Source organism: Sphaeramia orbicularis, chromosome 20, assembly GCF_902148855.1.
Source record: "Sphaeramia orbicularis chromosome 20, fSphaOr1.1, whole genome shotgun sequence".
Lineage (NCBI taxonomy): Eukaryota > Metazoa > Chordata > Actinopteri > Kurtiformes > Apogonidae > Sphaeramia > Sphaeramia orbicularis.
The window spans coordinates 23,717,651-23,743,449 of NC_043976.1; the positions used below are offsets into that span (position 1 = coordinate 23,717,651).

At 39.0% G+C, this 25,799-nt stretch overlaps 1 protein-coding gene across 1 annotated transcript in view; it reads right to left on the bottom strand.

The window, feature by feature from the left end:
* The window catches only part of LOC115410891 (early endosome antigen 1-like), an 88,055-nt gene that overhangs the window by 25,002 nt on the left and 37,254 nt on the right, over positions 1–25,799 (bottom strand). Inside the window, exons 10-22 of the mRNA XM_030122715.1 lie at positions 24,387–24,506; positions 19,437–19,604; positions 17,902–18,081; positions 12,962–13,045; positions 12,466–12,633; positions 12,232–12,315; positions 11,264–11,431; positions 7,525–7,755; positions 7,164–7,394; positions 5,416–5,517; positions 5,119–5,195; positions 4,649–4,793; positions 3,142–3,379 (exon numbers count right to left, since the gene is read on the bottom strand). Coding sequence (XP_029978575.1) covers positions 3,142–3,379; positions 4,649–4,793; positions 5,119–5,195; positions 5,416–5,517; positions 7,164–7,394; positions 7,525–7,755; positions 11,264–11,431; positions 12,232–12,315; positions 12,466–12,633; positions 12,962–13,045; positions 17,902–18,081; positions 19,437–19,604; positions 24,387–24,506 — 1,996 coding nt within the window. The remainder of the gene's footprint in view (positions 1–3,141; positions 3,380–4,648; positions 4,794–5,118; positions 5,196–5,415; positions 5,518–7,163; positions 7,395–7,524; positions 7,756–11,263; positions 11,432–12,231; positions 12,316–12,465; positions 12,634–12,961; positions 13,046–17,901; positions 18,082–19,436; positions 19,605–24,386; positions 24,507–25,799) is intronic.

Below are 25,799 nucleotides of genomic sequence, written 5' to 3' on the forward strand. Positions count from 1 at the left end.
AGGTCCCAAAGCCTCCCAAGACTCTTTCTCTCTCTTTCTGAAGTTTCATGGACTTGCAACACTGCTTTTGGGTATAAGCCAAAAGGTGTAGGCACACACCCGCACACCATCATGCACACAAATACACCGAAAAGAAAGAAAAAAAAATGCATGCACACAACATAGAGCACTCACAAAGACAAAGACTAACACACACGTAGAATCTAAAACTCACACACATACACCCCAACACACTCCCCTCTTGCTCTCTCCTCTCCGCTTTATTTACAATCCTCTGGCAGCGGTACAAGGGCCCGGGGCTATAACACACGGCACCTAATGCTCAAACTGCCAGGTAATCTCATGTCTGACATCCCCCTTTGATAGAAACTGATCAATAGACTCTTGTAAAGGAGTCATTTTCTCTGATGTTTCTACCAACCACTTCTCTCTATCTCTGTCTCTCTTCCCTTCTCTCTCTCTTTCCCTCCTTCTCTTTTATTAGCCATACATTTATAATTCATATTTCAGTGAGGCTGAGTTTGCTCTGAGACAAAGGGGGGCTTCTTTGTGTAATAAAGAACAATGGTTGTGAAATGATGGGGAGAAATGCCAGTGTTTGCTGCTGGTTCCGGTGAACAACAGTTTTGGGGATCGATAGAGTGTGAAATGGGATTATAGCTAGTAATAGAGGTGAATTGGAGGAGAGAGGCCTGTGCACGTGTGCGTCCAGGGATCCAGATTGGATAGCAGCACACACACACATTCGTATAATCGCACACACTCGTGCACACACCCACATGTACACAATAATGATTTCATCATCTTTAGGCAGATGCACATCAGTAGCACAGAGGGGGTGGTAATATCATATTTCTGTTTTTGTGTGTGGAAATATGGATATTAGGTTTTTGTTTATGCTGTTATTTCATTTGTTGTCTCACAGTTATCAGATTTATTTTACATCACAGCCAACCTTACAACACATCTTATTTTAGATGTAACACGACATTGTCAAGAATGTCATTTGAATACCTGAGATTTTAGGTCTTCCTTGAATTTTACGGTGAAAAGAATCGGAAAAAAATTAACAAGACTTTCATACAAAAACAACAAACACATATGCTACATTAAAAAGATCATACAACAATGTCACTTAAAAGAATAAAAAAAAAATGATCCTACTGTACTGGATGAATATATTTTATTTATCTATTTATCTGTTGTCAGTAAAAATAAAAAGGTAAAAAAAAATGACCTAAGCCTTGATTGTTATTAGTATTAGTTTGTGCCTCTAATTCCCATTTAATTTATGTGTTTAAGTGTTAACACATGGCCCTAACATATTATTATAAATTGAATGATTAAAAACACAAAAATACAAGGATTCCTGTTTTTTCTGATAAACTAAGAATTGTATGGAAAAAGGATGCTGTCAAATAGTGACAGTAAATTTGACAAATGCAGTCACAAGAAAAGTTTAAGGACTTATTTTCTCTCCTTTTTAATCACTCTCTTCTTTCTGGTCTCTTCATCCTCTCCTGACACCGTCTGATTGAATCCAGCTGCCTTCAGACGCTTCAGTCTCATCCTTATGACACTTCCCTCGTTCCCAACTCATCCTCCTCTTGTCTACTCCTTTCCTCCTTTGACATTCCCTCAAGCTGGCCGGAGAGACCGTTTAATATAATATCTATCTCAGTACAGTTATGTGTCATTTAAATACCATATTCCGGGCATTTATATAGTAACAGCTTTACAACTTAAATGTCTTGACAGAGGTGACAAAAAATAGAATTCTATCTTCTAAACATCAATAAAAAATAATATCCACCTGGCAGTGTTATTGCTTTTCAAATATTATATTGCTGGTTACTATCCTGAAATTTAAATGCATCTTTATTTACAATATATATATTTCTAGAATTTTACAGAAATATTCAAAGCAGACATGAGTGGATATCTACAATAAAATATCTAACAGAGTTTAGCAGAGTGCCTCATGTAATATAATAAAATAGCAAGTTTTCCTCATTATGTTGCTTCTCTACATGTGAGTCCATATTTTTCTGCTTATATCTACAGTCTAACCAGTTCATTGTCACATTCTCCTCCACGCTGGACCAAATCTAATGTTATCAAACAACAAAAAGAATCATCAACACTCAAGGCAATGTTTTTGTAATACAGAAAGAAGCTCAGAATGGACTACATGTTAATAAAAAGGCCTTTTGTTCATGACAGTAATTTCTCAAGCTGACTCCTCACCCAGTCTATTCAAGCCACTGCTATATCCAGGTAAACAATGTTCCTTTTGTTATAATAATGCATCTTTATTCTTCTTAAGTCATTACAATAGGCTCTACGTTGCTGGATTGTATTTGCTGAAGGTAAAAGCTGAATAATATGTGGTTTTGTGTTGAGCATAGAGTTGAGGGAATGCGTTTTGATCACAGACAAAGGCCAAGCTACACAGCGTTGTCCTTCTGTCTCTATCTTGTTAATGAGCAGTGTTCACCGAAGAAGCCAGCCACTGTCTGCCACAGAGAGAGACCTCAGATTCATCTCTCTGCGGACAATAGGTGATTGTGTGTGTGTATTTGTACCTCGGAGAGCAAGTGTGTATGTGCTAATTAAAGCAGTGGGAGTTGGGAGAAATGGCTGTGTGCGTGTGTATGTGAGGTGTTTGCCTGGCGTGACCGTAGATGTGTACGTTAATTCTTAATGAGACATTTCTGTGCCCAGAGAGACCCAGCCATCACCATTCCTGCGCTGACACACTACTACAAAGGCCACCATTGTGCATGCACGTACATGCATGCACATACACATAAACCACATCATTACCATACAGCTAAAGCAGTGCGCCATTAAATCAAACCTCTATCTACAGTGTGTGTGTGTGCGTGTGTGTGTGTGTGTGTGTGTAAGTTCACATTGCGTGCAGACAGCAAGTGAATCACCACCATTGCTGTACCACTGCTGGCTAATTTGAGCTAACTGATTGAGCTAACAGCAGTATAGCTGGTTCTGCAGCAAAAGGCAGGGCACATTATATAGTTTATGTGGTAGTCCTCTGATGGACAGGATTGCTCAAGTTCAGCAGCAGCCACAGATGGTTGGATAATATGAGTAAGTGATGATCTACTGACTGATTGCTACCTGTCAGTTGGTGCTTGCTGTGCAGTTCCTCCAGCTCTTGACTCAACTGCTTAATGTAAGTGTTCAGGCTGCGTTGCTCTTGGAGGGCATTACTCTTCTTCTCTTTTTCCTTCTGTAACTCTTCCCGAAGTCTCTGCACCTCTCCTTTCTGAACGTCCACCTCCCTGTTCCCTCTCTCAGCCTCTTGCCTGGCTTCCTTCAGCTGCTCTTCCAGCTGCCTGAGAAGTGTCACATGTACCTGCAGCACAGGGCCAAGAAGAACTGTAAATGAGAATGACTGTGTGTCAGTCTAGATTGTGTAAAGATTCAGTTGAGATGGCACTTCACTCCTAGCATCCAAATGAGGCTCAAATGTGTCTTGAGTGACCAGTTATTATTCCATTTCACTTCCATGCTCTTTCTTGATTTTATCTGTGGTAAATCATGACCGAAACTTTAAACTGTTCCACTTATCTGACATAGCCATATCAAAACGTTTTTGCATACGACAGACTTAATTTAAAAAGTGCCTTAATGTAGTCAGGGATGGTTTTGAGTTCTTACTGCATTATATACTGTGTAATAAGTGGCTTTGAATCTATTCAGATTAGTTAGCCAAGGATCCATATTAATGCAAACTGCAAGGATTGTTTACATAAAAATACAAAATGGCACAAGAAAAATACTGCTGTGCATTTTATTTATCCTATTTATACCTTTTCTTCATCAAAAGCTTTTAGCTCAGTATATGGCATTCAAGCACATCATTAAACACCTGAATAATTGTGTGTATATGCATAATGATTAAGATTAATAATGTGTGCATATGCATAATGCATGTGACAAAGGGTAGATGTAGCCTTCCCTACATATGTCCTTACATGACACAGACTCATTACTGATATTCCACAGGGATGAATGAATGGACCAGGCCTCACAGCAACAGGAGAATATTTTGTGTGTGTGTTTAGATGAATAATCGTGTGTATGCATGTGTATGATCTTGGTAAGCGTGACATGTGTATCACTTGTATGTGCCAGAGGACGCATAAATTAATGTGCAGAATCAAATGTTCGTACTTCCACCTACGCATACAAAGCTACACACATACACACACTCAGGAATGATGTGTCTATGACTGCCAGCAATGTTGGCACTTTGCCAGGCTACAGTCACCACTTTGAGTAATTTGAATATTTAGTGTCCCATTGAGCTCTTAATTGGAGTCAATTTCACCAGCCTTGGCACCGTTTGGTGCTTTAATTAATGGTGAAGCAATTTGTTTCTGCCAGGCAATCATGGGACAATCACATGAGTGCTGGGTATGTAGTCAGCGGAGGTAGTTTGGATACTCCTTTTTGTGAGGATGAAATTACTCCCCCCAGCTCTCTCTATGTTCTTGGCCTGAGAAACACGCAGAAAGAATGCAGCTTAGTCTGGATTCAAAGAAAGAAGAGAGAAGTGTCGAAATAATATCGCTGTTGCCGAAGTAGAGGACAGGCCAGCAGATACACATTAAGTTAATACCTTTTGGGTGTCAGCCAGCTCTAGCTCTAAGCGTGTAACTTCCTTTTTCAGATGTGTCACTTCCTGTTCCAGGTGGGTGCAGTTGTTCAGGTGTGCATGGTGGGATGCAACAAGGCTTTTCTCTAGACTTGCCTTTTCCTGGGCTCTGTTTGGAAGTGGAACAAAGAGTGACAAGCCTACCTAAGCATATTAGAAATGCATGATACCAACGGACACAGCTAAAGGGAGAAAAAAATACACTCTGAAAAAAGAAAAACAATAAGCTAGATAACAGATGGTGTGAATCGATTAGTTTACATTTTTCATGTCACATATAGTATGCTGCTGTGTGCCATTTGATAAGTAGGCTGTTGAGAGGAAGATAGAGAAAGAAGGGGGTGGAGGCACACGGGAAGGGCATGAGAGAAGAGACAAGGACACAATCCAGGATCAGCAGAGGAGAATGAGAGTTTTATAGACTCCGTTATTACTGTCTCTCCAGCTCTGACTTCATCTGAAGAATAGCCTTTTCACACTCTGCAAGGCGCTCAACCTGCTCTGTACAGTGCTGAAACACACACATACATGGAAATACACACAGTCATACCCATAAATGTGAGCACAATGTTTAACACTACAATCAGAAGTATCTATATTATTTCTAATACAACTAGAATGTAAACAAATTTATCTCTTAAGGTAACTGTATGTTTTAGTGTGATGATAATAAAGTGTAATCTGTAATGGGCAATCTAAAGGTGTGGCGACTATAAAATTAATGACCTTACCTTCTGAAGCTGCTGTCTTTGTTTTAACAGGCTGTGGTACTCCTCGTCAGAATGAGAATGACTTTGTTGATAAAGCCTTAGGTCACACTCAAACATCAGTTTCTATAAATTGAGAGAGCAAGTGAAACAAGTAGAGAGAAAAGAAGAGGTGGAGAAAAGAGCAAGGTGAAAAATGAACAAACATTATGGTTTACAATGTGTTTAAACATGCCTTGCTTTTAACTGGGTTCTGATTTACCTCAATACAACAATGAAAATGTCTTTAAAACACCAAAGTTACATAATGGTATATTCATATCAAATTACTTTTTAACAAATTGCATGCCTTTCGGTTTGCTAATAAAGGCCAATGACATTGATGTGCTGTTTGGGAACCTATCATTACGTTTTATATTTTACTCTTTTGTGTATTGATTTGTTGCAACACACAAGAAAGACAGAGATGGCCTTTATGCCAAACACAGTCTTCCAATAAGAATCAAAAAACCTGCATTGTATTAATTTTAATTGCAAAGTAATATCTTCCCAAAACAAAAAAAACATAGCTCATTGCACTTTCTGCTCATGTTTACTATGAAAAGAGAAAAGAAAGAGTTGCATAATATATCAGCACTCTAATTTGAAGTCTATTAAATGGTGTCCTTCATGAAGGAAATACTAATTCAAAAGAAGACATTTCTGTAAGAAAAGGAACAAATTTTACTTGTCTCCTTGTATTAATCTTTACATTACAGTAAAATAGTCCATGGTTGGAATGCTAATGTGCCAGATAGTATTAAGATACTACACTTGTGTGTACATTTCTAGTTCCTTTCATTAAGATACTTTAAAAAGAACTTTTTGATACAACTTTTTTTTAAATTATACTTTTACTTAGCTTTTCCTAATGTATATTTTCTTGTAAACAGAAAATTTAGGAATTAGTGACTTTAGGGTTAGCTGAGCCCAACAGTGGCATGGGGGTAGAGAATTAGCGGGACATAAAGCTCCATAAGAACTCCTAACCTCTTGATAGGCGCCTCACAATCAAAGTCATTAGCCAGTGTAATAAAGGGCCTGAGATACAGCCATTCTTCAACAGCCTAACTCTTTTATAACCAACAGATTAAAACTGATTGGATTAAAATGACATTCTGCCCGTCTGACCTTGGCGGCAGCAGTTAAGTTCATCCAAATTAAATTTCTCCGTAATAAAGATGATTCATTTGTTGCCTGACGTAGTAAATATAAAACAGAAAGAAAAAGGAGAAAAGATTAAGTGACACACGCCAGTGCACACATGCACAAATGCACACTTGTACACACGTGCACATGAATACAATGACAGATACGTACAAAGGAATATACCCTTGTATGCACTCACCCAAAGACACACACACACACACACGCATGGAACTTCCAAGGACCTGGGTGCACACATGAGCCATCTGAGTTGAAACAAAACCAGTGCACACAATGCACATGTTCTGTTTGACCTCAGGTTGGGTCCCATGAAAGCTGTATCATTAGCAGTAAGAGGAGTCTAATGGCTGTTCAACTAATCGCATCACCTCCATTTGTTTACAGCTTCATCTCCCAGGTAGTTTATTGATCACTGCGTTAAAACAGTAGCAGGAACTCACCTATATAATCAAACATACCCTTTATGGATAATTTTACATGTAACAAAAACATTTCATAGTTCTGACAAAAAGTCTCCTCAGACTTGTAATATTTTTTCCATATAATGTGTAGATATGTGTCCTCACCTGTTGTTTGAGTGTGTCCACCTGTTCCTGCAGGGATCCCATCAGAGCACTGTGATACTCAAGTTTTTGTTGACTATTTTGAAGTAGATTCTGAGTGGCTTGGAGCTCATCTGTTAAATGGTCCAGAGTCTCCTGTGAACTCTCCCATTGGCCAATCTTTTCCTTGTAGCGTTGCTCTAATTCTGCTAGTTCTTCCTTCACTGAATGATTTGCTCCCTGGGACTCCAGTAACTGAAAAAACATAATATATGACAAGACCAAAATAAAGGCAGGAGTTTCATTCACAGGTCCAAAGACATCTCTTTAGACTCACTGATATTATACTGCTCAAGTGTAAACTAATATTATGATTATCATCTACCTGTTGCTTTGAATACCGTAGTTCCTCTTCCAAAAGTTCCACTTGTCCTTGCACCCTGTGCACCTTCTCTATTGCTGCTGTGTACTTATGTTTAACAATTGCTATAGTTTCATTCTGCTCCTGGGCTTGTAAACTGGCATCTTTTAGCTGTTCCTTGGATTCTTTCAGCTGTCGATGGAGGAATTCAATCTCACTCCTCTGCTTCTTTATCCTCAGCTGAGATGTTTCAACCTGAATGCAAACAGTAAAATACATTACACATGGATAAGTAAAAGAAACTTAATTCTGTCATCTATCCTTCAATTCATGTACTCTGATTAAATACTCTTGGCTTTAAAGGCTATAAAACTGTAGCCTAGAAGGTAGAGGGAAACAAAACAGTTTCTTTCCTGCTTATATGTCTGCAAGATAAAGAACATAAAAATATGTGTGCGTACATTTTATAAAGACAAGCCATAATCATCATATAAAAAACAAGAGATTACACATCAAGCACAACAACATGAGTAAATAGTCAAACATATAGGTAAGCATAGAGATGTTTGCTAAAAGGATACAAAGAATTAATGACAAAAGCATGTGTACCATTGTGTAATACAGTATATTGTGTTGCTCTACAGTAACCTCTGCCATAATGAAATGGAGAACCCAAGAAGTGAAACCGGGCTTAATCCTGGTGTTACAGGAGGAATCCTACCGTAACACACCTTCCAAGGGGAGAGGTTGAGAAAGTTAAACCCACTCTAACACTCATCTTGAGTTCATCCACGTTAATCCAGCTGTAATCTGGATCAGAACATGTGGGTTTAAAACTAATGACAGCCAACTAGTTAGATTTCAGTGGTTTGCTGCAGTTGGTTTAACCAGGGATTAGCTGAGGCCCATCGAAGACTAACACTGGGTGGATGGTAGCATGACTGAGTGGAAAATGTGTTCATGCAAAGAAAGAAAGAGACAAAAAAGAGGTGAGGTGAAGAGATCAACCTGTATAAGTCCATGTATGTTAAGCGTTAAAAATCATTAATGTAGCTCATGTACTTTGATTTTAATTGAATGATATGATGCATATTTAACCCAAGTTTAATGTAACACTGTGGAAACGCACAATATCAAGTAGGGTGCCACGAATCAATTTTACCTCTAATGGGTCTAATGTATATGTTACTTACCCTTTTTTGTCTCTACATTTCTCCCTTTAAGGTATCCACTCTCATACTTTCCAAACACTTAGCATGTCTTTCTGTTGCTGGATAAAAGGCCTCATAACAAGGCTTAATGGGAACACCATGGCTTTCTTGTGACCATAATCAGGAGCTTGTGCTTTGGAGAAACAAATAAGCCTCATTAAATATGATGGAAAACACATCGCTTTGACCCTCATGACCTGACGAACCTCCTTTTGCCTGTTGTTTGAGTAATTACAGCTGTCACATGACTGTCTAAATCACTGTCGGTTGATAATAACTCTATTCTCCTTTCCTTTTTTGAAATTATTTGGTCTATCTTTCGCTCCTTGTTTTCATGCTTGGCCCCAATTGGATGTGAGAGGCCAACAAACAAAGGGGTCATTCTATCTTCTTTGGTAATTCAAATGTAGTAGAGGAGGATGCATGTAAGTTGACTGCAAAATAAAGCTTGCTGTCTTTAAATACATGTCATTCCTGGTAGAAAACTGTGTGATTTAAATCATTTATCTAGACACATAAATGCATCCGGTGTTCTTCTTACAGTATTTTTGGAATGAACAAAGTATAACTATGATTCAGAAAAAAGTTGGGATGGTATGTTGAAGTAGAATTAAAACAGAAAGCAGTAATTAGTACATTGTCTTAGACCTCTAGTAACACAATTATTTGATGTTTCACCTCATGACATGTAATGTTTTTCCATTATTACTTGATTCTTGCACAACATTCCCAAAAGGTTCGGACAGTAAAGCATTTACACTTGTTAAATTTCTTTTCACAAGACTTAAAGGATTATATGGACATCCGTGGAAAAGCTGTTGTCTTGAATGCAGCATGTGTTGCTCCAAAATCTCAATGTACTTTTCAGCATTAATGATGCATCGCAGAAGCTCAAATGCTCCCAAACCATAACAGACCCTGGCTTCAGTACTTGTTGCTGATAATACTCTGGATGGTCCTTTTTGCCTGTGGTCTGAAGCCTATTTCTTCCTTAAAAAAAGACCTGGAAAACTGTTTGGTTCAAGCGAGATCCATGTTTCCACTGAATGATGGTCCATCCCAGATGCCTCCAAGCCCAGAGGAGTTGACAACGCTTGTGGATACAGCACAAAAGGCTTTCTTTTGGCAAAGCAGTAAAGCTTGAACTGGTATTTGTGGCTGCGACTCTGCGTTGTAGTGCTTGTCAAAGGTTTGCCACTGTAATCCTTAGCCCATGTGGATCTATCAGCTATAGATGAATGACGGTCTTAATGCAGTGTCATCTGAAGGAGCAAGGATGATGGGTGTTCAGCTTAGGCTTGCATCCTTGCATTTTACACACTAAAATACATTCATATTCCTTCAATCCTTTATTCTGCTATGCGCCACAGAGGCTGAAATATCCAAATTCCTTCTTATCTTTCTCAGAAGGAAATTGTTTTTAAACATTTCAATAATTTTTTCACACATTTGTCAATAAACAAACATAGCCTGGTGATCCTCGAGCTATTTGCCCCTTAAAAGGACTAAATCTTTCCTGGATACCCCTTATGCACCAAATCATGATCATAATCTCCTGCTCTCATCCCCTGTTTCAAATCACATTATTATTTTGTTATTTTAGTTTCTTTTCATTCTTTCATGTCATATCACATCATTTTTCTTTAGAATCCTTAAATTGTCCATGTGCCAGCTTTTTTCCATGTAACAGCCTGAATGTAGGACTGCATGAACTTGACCAGACAAAACATGAAATATGTTGTATATATACTGTCTACAATAACATACAAGTCAAAGTATATTTTAATTATTCATCCATTCATTCATTTTCTGAACCCACTTTATCCTCCTCATGGGTCGCTGGAGCCTCTTCCAGCTACTTATGGGTGAAGGCGGTGTACACCCTGGACATGTTGCCAATTCATCGCAGGGCTGACATATAGGGACAAACAATCACTCTTACATTCACACCTATGGGCAATTTAGACTAACCGATTAATCTAAAGTGCATGTCTTTGAATGGTGGGAGGAAGCTGGAGTACCCAGAGAGAACCCACACAGACACAGGGAGAACATGCAAACTCCACACAGAAAGGACCCACCCCCATTGACGGGTGTTGGGATAGAACCCAGGACCTTCTTACTGTGAGGCACGAGTGCTATCCACTGCACCACCATGTCACCTCAATTTTTATTTTAATTAGTTTTTTTAATTTGCATTTTCCATCCCATCCCAAGTATTTCTGATTTGGAACTGTCGATTAGATTTTGTTGTAGGACCATGGCTCAACCGACTTAGAGGCGAACACCAAACTTCACCTCAGTCCTTCAGCTCAGTGACCTCTGACTCTCAATCATTCAGTTGGCTCTGTGTTTGGCTGAGCTCAGAGTTGTTCTGCTTCAATCGACTGTGAAGCAGGATGCTCCTCTGGCTCCAGCGATCCGCATCAATATAGAGGTCCTGTTTCACAGCTTCCAGGTCAGAGTTCAACTGATCTATAGATTTCACCAGAGCTTCCACCTGTAGGAAAGGTGGTGAGAGAGAAGAGGAAAGGAGAGGAGGCTTTCTTCACCTGCTGCTGACTGATACAGAGCTGACCATGTAGCTCCTGTTGTTCTTTCTCCTTCTGGTCTTTAAGGCGCTCAATATCGCTGACCTTTTCACTTAACTGATGGGACTCTTCCTGGTGTCCTCTGACCTTTTGGTTCAAGCGTCTAACTTTACCCTCTAGTGCTTCCATCTGTGCATGACGAGAGAAAAAGAAAGAGAATATGAAAAAAAGATGTAGATAAAACACATGCTCATTCCTCTCCTTGCAGAAGAAACAGCAAGAGAGGGCTGCAGTTTCCTGAAAGTGAGAAAAACAAGCATGATTCAGTTTCCGAGTTTAGTCTCAGAACCAGCTGGGAAAATCTGGGCAAAACAGACATAAAGGAGTAACGATTCCTTTTTCCTCCGCTCTAACTTTTGAGGAGCCTTTGAGCAAGGTGCTATGCCTCCCACTGCTCTAATGGAGTTGCTCAGTAGCAAACAGCAGAAGACAGTTGTTGGGCACTTCCCTCGAGTGGGTGTCTGCAACTATGTGGGTGTGAAGCAGGGCATTGTTGGAAAAAAGAACAGAGTGAGGGTGCTCACTCAAACTTGCCTCAGCGTACAAAAAGGTAAAACAAAAAAAACAGAAAGACAGGTTTAAGACCCTTAGATTACTAGCTACAACTAAATGTAAGCCCTAAGACAAATTTAAAATGGAAGAACAGAAAAGAAAAATGGTAAAAACCAAATCTATTTTTCATAGCACATAGCTGGAAGATACTGAAATGGCAATAAAAAGGGAAAAAATGAAAATGAACTGTGCACATCAACCTTTAAAAAGTAAAAACTTACATCTAATATCACCTCACTTTTCACTTTCATAAAGAATTCACAGGTAGGTATGATTATTAATACAGAGCGCTATTACTGAAAAATACTCTCAAATCACACAAATATTATCAGGGAATACAATAAAATGACAGAAAGGCACAACCTGACTGAACATACCTGTTCCCATGTTCGCTGATGCCTCTGTTCAGCTGTCTTCATTTCAGCCCTCAGCTGCAGAATCAACTGATCTCTGCTCCTAACCTTAACATGCAGGAAACACAGGATGACAACTTCAATGAAAATTTCATCTAACCACACTAAGTATATTATCTTTTTTTTTTTCTTTTGATAACATGAGATTTTGCTCTTTGTACATAGAGCTTTAAAAACAGGTACATAAAAAACACAAACCTCCAGGTGTGAGGTTTGCAGTTTCTCGTGGCTTAGAGCCAAGTCAGCTTCTAGTCTCTCTTTGGTCTGGTTAAGGTGAACAAACTCCCTGTCCCTGTCCTCCATCCTTGCTATCAGCTCATCCTTCTCCTCACACAGTTTCTTCAAAGACGTCTCTTTACTGTGCAGCTGAAAGATTAAAGCTTGAAATTGTTAAACTATTTCTGCTTAAGCACCTCCTAACTATAATTTCTAAAACTCACACAAGAATAAACTGTGAAATAATATAAATATAAATTCTAAGATCATATTAGGTTCTCATTGCTTACCATAATGTATAATTACTGTAAGTTGTACCGGTCTAAATATTGACATCACTATCATATAAATGTTATCAAGAGTCTATACGTGCATGTATTATCTCCAGTAAATCCACACTCAAATGTTAGGGCATGTTCTTTGAATATATTTTACATAATATTAAAGAGCTATTGTATAATAACATCGTGGTTTTTACCTGTTTCTGACAATCCGAGTGCTGTGTCTTACTCTCCGTGAGCTCCTTCACTAGTGAACACACCTTAATCTCTCGCTTCTGAATCTGAAAGAAAAACACATTTTTGCTCATGCTTTATGGATGGCTCATGCTACTTTAATTGTAAAACACAAATGCTTCCTTTAATCATACTCTGACATTAATAATGCCTTTAAAATCCTATCTTCATAATTTATTGATAAGCAAAAAAGTGTATCTCAAGAAAAAGGCAAACTTAGGTCACAAAACTTAAGAGTAAATATTCCACTCTTGTTATCATATTTGTGTTAAGATAGCGGGGGTGGTGGGTGGACGACAATATACAAAGAGAAACTGTTGTTTATGCTTCTCTTGAGTATAGTGCGTCTGAAAATTGCTTGTGTTTGTCTGTTACCTTGGTGACCTTCCCTAATTACCTACTTTAGGTTTACACCAAATGTGTGTGTGCGTGCATGTGCTTTTGTTACGCGCGCGATTCCTTATAGGTTTGCCGGAGAAATGTTTTCGACCTCTTTTTCTTTCCTATATGTTCACTGTGACTGCGTCTTTTCAAGGTTTTCTTCTGATCGAGGTCAGTCAAAATGGCCATTTATCTGCCAGTGTGTACTGTCAGTTTAAAGCCAAAGAGGTTCCTAATTTATTTCTGGATTTTTGTCAACACTAATGTCTTTCTACATCTTTAAGGTATATCCAGGCTTTGCTGTAAGAGGCTAAAAGGAGAGTCAGACTGAACAAACCCCGGAAGGTTGCAATATATATGTGCTTAGTCATTTACTGTACAATTCTGAGTGTGGCTGAAGCTTCCGTAGATGTGTTTTTACACTTAATTTGCACTCACTTCTGTAATACACAAACTTGATGCAGTAATATTGTTAACTATTTTCTCTCTCCATCCCTCCCCACCTCCCTTGTGTCCGTCCTGCATGATCCACGGATTGTTTTGACCGGAGTTGAGTGCTCGTTTGTAACTGTCCTGGGGGATTGATGGAGTTAACTTGGCTTTTTGACCCCTCACCTCTGGCTGTCAGCGGCCAGGCTCGCTAAACACACTAAACGTGAGCTACGGCAAGGGAAGAAGCAGAGAGGAAAAAACAACAGCAAAAAAAAAAAAAAAAAAACTCTGCATGCACACTGCCATGCATGTATCAGATAAGTAAATTAAGTGCTCATAAAAATAGTAGTAACCTGGACATGAATAACAGAGAATGTGTTCTGCATTTCACAGACATCACATACAACAGTACAAACACATTTAGACACACAAAGGGATGACCTGGGCATTTCTTCATGTTGCAAATGCAAGTCACTCCACTTACCCACGGCAAGTACAACACTCACTTCCTGCCAATTTTTAAATCCTATCTTGATTTATCTTTAAGTGTATGTGTGTGTGCTCGTGAATTCCCAATGTGAGCGTGTGATAGGCAGAATGGATGTTGATAAACACTGGAGGATGTCGTGTCAAAACAGACAACTTGTCAAAACGACACGCTAACTAGGTCAATCACAAAGTTTAAGAAGAAACTTTGGAGTGGAGCTTTGGTTTATGCATATCTCTACGTGGATGTCTACGTGTGTGTGATAAGCTCCTGAACGAATCTGCAGGAGGGGACCTCCAATATCGAAGGTATTTTTAAATCAATGAGCTCTTAAGTGTATCTCAGTCTCAATGTGTTCACACATACGCACACACACAACACTCTGTGCAGATAGAATCCCTACTGACAGGCAATGACAAGATAAAGAGAGGGAGAAAAAAGGGGGGAGAGGACTACAGAGGGGGGAGAAATAATATTTGAACAGTTGGGGGTGGGGGTGGAGACAGGGGGGATGAAAGGGAGAAGTGGCAAGGCAAGGAAAGAAATGAGCAATAAGGGAGATCAGGAGAAAAAGCGGAGAGAGAGAAAAATCAGTAAGCTATTCTGATGGTTGTAAAGCACTGTGAGCAGGACCAATGTTTGTCCAAGTCCAACCTTGAAGGCTTGAACAACCTTCCACAATACCACTTACCTCACTCTGTACTGCTCTGTCTCCTTTTCTTCTTGTTTACTTTCACACTTCGCCCACTGCTCTTGTCCATTTCAAATAATGAGCAATTTGAATTCTTTTATCCCGTGCACTTTATACATTAGAACACCTATGAGTGTGTAGAGGTAAAGTCAAGACAAAATGGAAAAGCTGCGCACTACACTGACGACTCAAACTAAATATACAGTATGGACATTGTAAAGTGAATTTTTTTGCTTTTCTTTATACTGCATCCCACAAGTGCACAAATCTGTGACACAACACTCACAGGGAAGGAAAATAAAGTTATTCTTTATTGTACATTTGTTTTGAAAAGACAGTAAAGTATCCAGCATTGACAATTATAAACATTTATCTTGAGGTTACAGAGAGACACAATGTAAGCGCCTTTACCTTCACATGACAAAACCACATCCACCAAGTCTGAACAAACCCCGCAAACAAAACTAAGACACAACAGCCACATTTTATAGCTTTAATTGTCCTGAATTTCATGCCTATGGTTCAGTCTGCTGTAAATTAAATACTCTAGCCATCAGATCACATGAGATCTCACCCATATCTCTTCAATCTTCCCTCCCTACCCTCAACAAACTCTTGTCCTTTCCTTGTGTTTCTCACACTAAATCCTTCCCTCTGTCTTCCTCACTAGCACCGTCCTTTCTTATTTTCTTTGTAAATTTACGAACTGAACACTTCAAAGGGAACCCTCCAGAGAACCGCATATATGACTTTTAGCCTGAGATGGAGCAGGTCATCTCCGAGACAAAGACTCTTGTCATGTTAATGGTTTAACGAACCTCAGCTTCTCAAATGGAGGAATGTGGGCGATTCAATACCACATGTCAAAACTACAGCAACATGTGGCATCTTAGATGGTGATGATGATGTGTGTGAGATGAAGGGAACGAGAGCTAAACAGTAAATATGGAAAATGAGTACAAAAAGAGAGATTAGAGGGAAAAGGGGATTAAAAAGAAATTAAAGGGATTTAGAATAAAGGAGCAAACATCTGCTTTGTTTTTCAGAATTTCCTGTCCTCTTTGTTTGTCTTCTCTACCCCTGACCTGAAGTGGCCTAAAGACATGTTTTAAACAACAACAGTGTTTCACTCAGGATTATTTTAACCGCCTTATAAGTAAACTGTTAATACACTCCTAAATATAACTAAATAGTAAAGTATTTGGTTCCAAGAACTAAGAAAAGTTAGACTGGTGCTTCCTCTCCTCAACTCAACCCCATGTTCAGAACAGCAGCTTCAGTGAATAAGCTTAAAAAAAAATTCTCCAAAGAAAAGCCAAAGTGATTTCCTATTCTTCTAGGCAAAAATGACTTTGTGAGAGAGGGAGAAAGGAAGAGGGAGAATGAATCAGCAGAGTACATTTCAGATGGAGTAGAGTTGACAGTATTTGTTCAGCTGTGCTAATGTTAGGACATTTAAAGCTGCAGAGGAAAATACTTAAGTTCTCTCAGTTTCACTTATATTCAAGTGGAAGCAAGAACATTCCCTCTCTCTCACAAACATCTACTATTTCCACCGTCCACACAACGATGGAAAAGAAAGTCTATATAAATGCAGATCTGTGAGTATGTGCTTCTGTGTGTGTTCTGTGTGAGAGAACTCGTAATAGATCAGAGACCCAGCATTTTGGTGCATAAACCAGGGCCAGATGTGGAAGAGAAACCAGATCCCTGGACAGAGTGTAATGATCCATACGTTGACTTAACCAATCCAAACATGAAAGATATAACCCCACACACACAGACACATATATACACATATACTGTATGTGTGTGTGCGTGTATATATACATATATATATATATATTTACACACACATATTTGACAGCACATATGTCCAAGACAATATACATATGGATGCATACCTAAGAGGTGCATGAGCACACCTGAACAAACACATCTGACCAATTTTACACAGATCTAATATTTGATATGTAATTTTTATTCAACATTAGCTGCAGAGCACATAGTATTTTAAATGTGGACAAAAACTGTGTGAGTGAAGTAACAATAGCCTCAGTAATAGCTAACAAGGTCCTGACCTTAACCGTACAAATATTTTGAAAATTATGTATTGTCAGTGAAGAGCCTTGCCAGTGAAAAGGACTGAACCTACTGTGCTGCTTCCCTTTTTCACAAATCCAAGCCCTTGAAATTCACCAGTGGCTTAGTGAAAAGTATCTTCCCAACCTGGTTAATTGAAGGTTAAACACAAACCACTAAGCACTAACATATGCTTTTGGCATATCACAGAAAGGGCAGGCTAAAAAAGGTCTCAAAAGCAGCAAGGCATATGAACATGAGATTTCTGAGTTGTGCTATCGTTTTGGAAAGAAAAAAAAAAAAATCAAATTTACGCAGAATAATCCAAAGTCTTTCTTCGTCAAAAGTGTATGTATTTAATAAGGCTCTAAATATCAGAACATCCCATTACCCATTATCTAAAACCTTATTATCAGCACTATTGTAGAAATAGACAATGCCTGTCACAGTGAATATTACATTTGAAAATTGAATATTTAAATGAATCCATCACCTGTTCGACCCCTCTTATCAGCACCATTGTGGAAAAAGACAATGCATTACATTAAAGTGAATATTATATTTCAACTCCATCCTGGAGGAATTACGTATTTTTAGTTTAACCATTTGTCTGACATTGTCCAATTTGAGTAGAAAATGTTTGTTGACCTTGCGAGCACAAAAAATTCGACAAACTAGGCTTCACTTGTTTTCATAACTTAATACTTGAATGTCTAAGCAAGGATGCATCCTTGCTTAGACTGTTACCCCCGCAACCCGGCCTCAAATAAAGCGGAAGAAAACAGATGGATGGATACTTGAATGTAGACCTTGAGGAAGAAACCAGTTACCTTTTTTTCAGTGCTGAGTTGCAAGTGAGAAAGCTCCTGCTGCAGACGCTCCACCTCTTTGCTGGCGTGATGGAACTGGTCTTGCATCTGCTGCTTCTGAACTCTCTCCTTGTCAAGACTGCTTTTGGCCTGATCCAGGGACTCGCTCAGGTCCCTCACCATGGACTCACTAGTCAGCAACTAAGAGACCCACAGAAATAGACGGCGATGAGGAGAAACACGAAGAATCAGTGTGGTAAACTTTGTAGTCTATAGGTCGAGCTCTCTATAAAGACAAAGAGAGAGGCAGACGGTGCAGACAGGCACAGACGATGAACCATTACAAGAAGGTACAAGGATATCAAAGTGTAATTCAGGGACGTTTTACCTCTGCTCTGTCTCCATAGCATTGAAAGGGAACATCATAAAGGTTTTGTGCCAGGCTGGGGGGCCCTTCAAGTAATCGCTTTGTCTCAGGACCAATAAAACTGCTTGACCACACATCATAAAGTTGTAGGACACTATCTTTAGACTAGAGCTTTTCAAACCCTTTACTAAAGCTTACAATAAGCAGTGGTTCATTTTCTATCTACTTCCAGACTCATGAATACACAACCCAACAATGGATGATGAAAAGTAGTTAGGGTTTTTGATGAGGAGTGGCTTAAGTTCACTTTTATAAATTAAGTTAAGTTCACAGTTATAAATGGGTGTAAGGTTGAAGTAGCATTGTTTTTGTTCATTATCTTGTCTAGTTAGTGATAGAAAAGTAATAGAGTGCTTCAGGTGTTCCTTAACTCGAGTAACTTACATGCTTTTATGATGAAAGTACTTCATTTAGTTGGCTGGCAGGCTACCGCACCAACAAAACACTAGAAGCAAATGAATGACTTGGTTTGGTCAAGGACACAGTAAATGGGTTAATACAAGCCTAAAACACATCACTGCCACGCGCCACTCCTGGAGGGGTAAGAGGAATAGAAGAAATACAAGGGGAGTGAGACAGAAAGAGGGAGGGAATTATAAGAAAGAGAGAGAAAGGACAACGAGAGAAACCTAAAGGCCATTCCATTCATCATGCCTATGACTCTTTAATGTTCCCATTCATTACCATTGGTTCTCATTGGAGCCTGGGCGAAGACTGGACAAGGGAGACAAAAGAAAAAAAGAATCTACGAAGAAAAGCAAGAAATAAATATTTGAAGAAAATAAGGAATGAACAAAAGAGAACAACAAAGCAAGATTTAACCCCTCCCCCGCTCTTGTTCTCTGCCTTAGCTAAGTGATATTCATACAAATATGGTTCTTTATTGTACAATGAGCTAACCCTCTGCGGAGCTAAGATGGTGGCGATGAGTTATTAAATATGGAGAGAGGGCGAGAGAGGGAAGGCGTAGGAGGAGGGGAAGAAAGACGGATGATTAACTGTGAAGGAAGTAAAAAATGAGGAGAATTCCCCGATGTACCTGACTGGATTTGATTTAGAGAAGGTTGCCCAATTCTGTTCCTTATTTAAGAAGTGCTTCCCTCTGTGTGTGTTTGTGTGTGTTACCTACTTTGCTCTGCACTGCAGCCAGGCTATCTTTGAGCTGTGCGCTGTCTCGGACCAGCTGTTGTGTGTGTTTCTCCCTCACAGCCAAGGTTCTCTTCAGAGAGTCCTGTGTGGTTTGCAAACCAACCACATCCTGGTCCAGATGCCTCACATGCTCCTCTCTCTCTTTCATCTAGCAGGCATGTACACATGTGAACACACACACAGAACCATATTGTAAGCATACCTATACAGTATTTGACCATACCAACACACCACCTCGACTAAATTTAACAGACTTATTTCACTATGTTTAGGTTTTAATCTTTTATACGACAGCGTCTTCTACATTTTACCTAGTGAAAGTAAAAATAAACTCGAAATGCAGTAATGTACAAATATCCCACATCAACATTAGGTTTGTTGGTTTAGCAAAGTTATATTGACCAAACATACTGTATATGTTTGTCATTCTCTGTACTGAGATATAATCTAGACATATGGGAAGTATTTACAGCATTTAAAACAAAAGTTTCAGGGATAAAACAGCCCCTACAAACAACAGTGGTATTCAGTGTGACCTCCCTTTGCACTTAACATTGTCTTTAACCCTTTTGTTCAGGCAATATGAGATTCATTGCTGATGTTTTTTTTTACCACGTTTCATTCAACACATGTCAGATGTTTCTAACTGTTTGTACTGCTTCTTGTCATGGGGTCAGGGGTCGTACTAAATACTGACTTTAACCTGTAGAACCCATTTCCTTCAGTTTTTGTGTGTCTTTTAAAGCTGGGCACATATTTCCTCTATTTTCTTGTTGTATCTGAAGAAAAGAGAATAAGAAATAAATATGTACAGTATGCTCATTTCAACCCTGCAAATACAACAAAGCTAAAGGTGCAAAGACTAAAGACTTTTGCACAGTACTGTATGTCTAATGGAAAAGTTTCTCTTACATGTATTATATTAAGTGATGCTCGTAGTTACACTATTATACCTGAAATACATTACTTTCAACAACTGAATGAAATGATTATTCACCGTTTTTCATGGACATTGCAGTTTATCCCTGCAATTTTCCTTGTTTTTAAAAACCATTTAAGAATATGGTGTACTAATCTAAAATGAAAACAGTGTTTTACTTTTGTGTAAGGTCCATTAGTCTGTGGTCTATTAGTGGCTTTCCCTTTCTGGCATTTTTGTCCAGAATCTTTTGTTGTTTTGTTTTTCTATCTGACATACTTACAGTCAGGTGGTGAATCTCCAACGTCAATACCATGCCAATGCAGTAAGACAATGTAATAAATATACATGCATTTTTAAAAACAAAACATTAATTAACTTGTGTAATTATCGAGGGAAGACACTAATTATTTCTGAGGAAGCAGACAGTGGTTGAACTCCTCACCCCATGCAGAAATATGAGTGTGTGTGGGCCTGTGGTTCAAAACCCCTTGCCAAATCAAAGCCCCTATTCATTAGCACTGTGTTAAATGAGCCCTGTGTTAGATTAGTAAGGAGGCTTTGCAGACAGTCAAACACACAAATACACACATGTTTATATATACAAACACATATTGTACGCACAAAACCGCAAAAAAATAAAATAAAATTCTTCTGTACACATGCACACACAAATAAAAGTGCTTGTGCATGCTTCCTAACCTGAATGATTTGAGGTTTGAGAAACATGCGGATAGAACTATATACACTATGCACACACATACACACACACACACACACACACACACACACACACACACACACACACACACAACAGTACCTGGCATACAGTATCCTTCTGCAGACTGTAGTTTTTCTGTCTTGGCACTGACACAGCCAGGACACAGACTCCTCTGCCTCCTTCTGAGAGCTCTCCAGACACTCTATCTAGTATATATATATCATCAAATGTATTGTAACACTGAGTTAAAGGTTTTCTTTTATGGAGTCAACTCATCCACAGTATGGCTAATGGATGGTAACAATTACAAGCCGTGAGGCAGTCAGTATTGCGACACCGAATTTAATTATTCTTTTAGCTGGATATTCCACAGATTTTAGTATGACTATTGGGAAATAAAATAAGTTTTAAAGAACCAATACAATAATGTGTGAATTTCAGTGCTTAAGCCAGGCAGATTGCAAAAGCACAGTTAAAAATATTAGAAAAGTGGGTAAAAGTTTGTCGTCTCTATATCAACCCCTCTACAGCGCAAGAGGGATTCCACATGAAAAATGATTATGAAACAAAAAAAGACATTTTAAACATTATTACTACCAATGTTACACCAAGTAAAAGCAATGAAATATTCTCAAAGTCGGCAAATGACACATCTCTTAAGGCCTTTGCACACCAGAGGCATTTTGCACATTAATGTATTTTTGTTGTTTTTGTCATGAGTACTTTCACACAAAACATATATACACATGCAGCAAAAAAGCAACATAATCATAAATCATCTACCAATCACATTATGTGGAACAGACATCACATCACATCAACAACAGCAGACCTGTTGTTGCTTGTGTTTGTACCCATACTTAAACACAAAAGGACAATGTAATACCAACGTCAAACAAGTAGACAATTGGGGTGGCGAATAACTTATGTGAACAACATAATCAAACACAGGAGACTCAATGTGTAGCTTTTTACAAGGGCGCTCTATGTAGACTATTCAAAGACGCTCTAGCACACATATGGGAGCATATATAAGCTTTTTATGATGCTCAGTGTGTCATTTCTTTCTGAAATATGAGCCGGCAGGAATATACTCTGACCTTTTATGGATCACATTCACAGGAATAGTTATGCTACAAAATATTTACAGGCAAGCATTTTGCATTTTCATCTCATTTATTCATCATATCTCTGTGTGCAAAGGCCAGAAAGTAATTTTCTACCTCACATACAACAAACATATGATGCAAATATTGTACTAAACTTTTGTGTTATTACTACTATCAATTCATATTATTATACAAAAAATAATGTGTTTTTACGTATTCCTGAGGGGATATGAGCGATATATCATGTAAAAACCTGCATGGAAACTGCAGTTTTCTGTGGGTTTTAATCATTTCTTAATCCTGTACTCCACTTAAATAATCTGTACAGCACCATGCTGATATTATGATCCTCGCTACAATAGCCCAGTCCTGTCTACCCACCTATCAGTTAGTTAAGGATCGTAGTGTCTGTTACAATTCCTTCTATAGCCCAAGGTCTTTACGGCACTGACTTTCAGAACTCCATAATATTGTTACATAATTAATACATTACAGTGATTTTTCTCATCTCCAAAGCTGCCACCATCAGAGATGATTAAAAGTTCCCATGTGGTCTGTGTGAAGACTTAATTCTCCAGTGGGGGAGTACTGGACCTTGGCTGGAAGTCCGGAAGAAAAAATATCAGATTTGCGATTTTATTTCAAATGAGTGCTTAAGCCTTAGACTTTCATATTAGTAGAGCCCCTATTGAGAGAGAAACCTCAATCTGATCAAGTCTCATTACTTTAGCAATCAAAGTTTCGCCCCTGGGGTCTTCCCCTCAACTCCCCTTCCCCTCCTCCTTCTCCTCCTGCCATCTCCTATACTTTTTTTTTGTCCTCCTAGCCATCATATGTTTTTGCCACCAAGGCTGAGGAGAGGAGAAAGGGAGAGTGGCTTTCGCAAATCCTTGATTGGCCGAAGTCTATCCTCCATCTAGGATTATGAATAGAAATGGAACATTTGAGGACAAAGGAAGGAGGGGTGAGGAGGAAAGAGACAGAGAGTGAAAAGAGAGAGATTGAGTGTGAGAGAGATGTGAGTTGTGGAGTTATGGGCATGGAGAGAGAGAGAGAAAGAGAGAGAGAGGGTGGCTAATATAATTGAATTAAAAAGATGGAGCGGGGCCATTTCTAAGCAGGTGGGAGTGTGGAGTGAGAAAGAGCAGGCGAGATATTAACTTCTAATAAAAGAGAGATTAGAAAGTGGCTAGGAGGACTGCTCTGTCTTTACCTGTGGGAGTGACGGCCCCCACATAACCTTTCACTGCAATATGCACACTGATATTGGCCGCCATATTCTAAGTCTGCCACACACAGGCATTCTTGCATTTCTGCATGTTGGCACCACACATATAATATATATGCGACATTTGGAGACACACAGGAGCGCACACACAGAGTCACGAGCGCCCTGTGACAGCGATGCATTATCAGCTCTCATTCAGTGATCCAACAGGCAGCAGCCATCAGATAATGAAGACGCAGCTCTTTGGGAAGCCGCTGCTATACAGACAATTAATTAACTAATTGGTCTAACGAGCTTGTTAATGCCATGCTTTTTTGGCAGCCAGCGTGAATACATTAACAGGGCTAATTCAATTAAACAGGTGCAGATTTCACAGCTGCCTCTCTCATGGGCACACACACACACACACACACACACAAATCCTACAGGTGTTGTGTACATGTTCGCTCCATTTGATTCTGATGTCTTTCTCAGGGAAACCTTGGCATTCGATCAAAAGCATAATGATATGCAGATCAAGCAGTGTGTATTTGCGTGTTTTGTGTGTGCACGTGTATTTCTGGTAATGCTTGTGCCTCAATGGGCCGGTGTGCCTTTGAATCAGAAGTACAGCTCAATAAGCTCTTGCAGCATTAGTAATCTCTATAATTGAAAGGGTATAAAATAAGTGGGTGGAAAACTGATTGAAGCGCTATGATAGCATAGTTAAATTAGCTTACAGAATCCCAGGGGTCAAACAATAATATTAGCCAAAGCTTCACAATGCAATGTAATTTTTAATTTGCTCCAAAGCTTTCCAGCATGTGTACTTGTGTGCTTCAAAGCTCTGAGCTGCGCATGAATGAGCCAGGGCCTGTCTTGTCCTTTAGCGGGCTTGTCAAAAAAAATCTTGTCTTTAAAATTTTTCATACATAGGGTTCAAGAATTGGGAGCATGTGCTAGTGTTATCTCACCTTCTGGGTTACTTTCTTCAGCTCATCACTCAGTTGGTTAATCGTTGCTTCTTTTTCCTCCATCCGTCTTTCAAGCAAGGCACTGAACTCAGTCCTTAGAGACACTATTTTGGCATCGCCCTGAAAAATAGAGGATCTTATTAATTCACTGTCATCAAGTCAAAGCTGTGGTCAGCCAGCTTTGTCGTTTTTATATGTCCACTCAAACTGTACAATTCTCTTTCTAAACCACACACAAGGGAGAAAAATGACACTGTACAAATAAAATCAAGGCTGAATTTTTGATAAAACAAGGCATGTACAAAGGTTGTATGTCTGATTACTGTGTATTTGCATGGTGATTAGGTGGGCTTGGACTGTTATGGCAGCAGCTGCAGTAGCGGCTCCCTTATAGGCTGACTAAAGCGCTGAGGTCGGTGGTTAGCTAAACTCCCATTGCGATGATACCACTGATTAATTTCCTCCGTCTTCATCGTCTCCACCCCTTCCCCCATCCATAGGTCCGCCTTCTTTCCCCTTCCCCCAGCCCCTTCAGCTACTGCTGAATATTAAATCAGTTCCTTTTTTTAATTTCCAGATAACCACAGTTCATTTTTCTCCTGGTGTCAAGCAGCCATGACGTGGAGTAGCAGCCTATATATGGTTGATGTGAGTTATTGTTATTGTTATCTTTTTTCCATTTACTGGCTGTGTGTCATTTTGTAGACTATTCATGGTTAAATCATTACCTGCACATGTGGTATAAATATTGAATAACATTATTAGTAATATGCCAAGAAACTTCTTATCACGACAGCAAGACATGTACATGTTGTTGTTTTAAAAGCAACATGAGTCTTTTTTACTGTATAAATATGGTGCCATTAGTAGGATTGTGTATTTTTTATACATACCAAGGAAAATATGATAAGGTAATTCAGTTTCTGTAAGTACTGAATGTGCAAACACAAATAATCATTGACAAGTGCATATATGCAGACTTAGATATGCCAAAAGTGTCATCAATTAATGGCCTAGTAACAAATAAAATCCAACAACCCCTGTCCTTCCTGCTTCACACTCCTCTTGTGATTTCATGTTTACGTATTAATACAGCATATTTCACATACAATACTCATACCCTCATATAGATTTTATTAGGGTGATTAATAACTAAATGAGTAAAAGAAACTCTCCTTTGGCAGGCTAACACTTAACATAAACCTTATAGCACACTGACACATAACAGCAACAGCTCTCAGGTTTGAGGTTTTCTTGACTTGTATTGTTGTGCCTTCCTATCATCATATTACACCACATCACCTGATTGCATAGCCTGGAACCTCGCCCAGGAAACTAGGGAAGTGGGAAGTGATTTGGAAAAATGAGGGCAATAAAAAAAACACAGGGATGAATGGAGAGATGTGATATAAG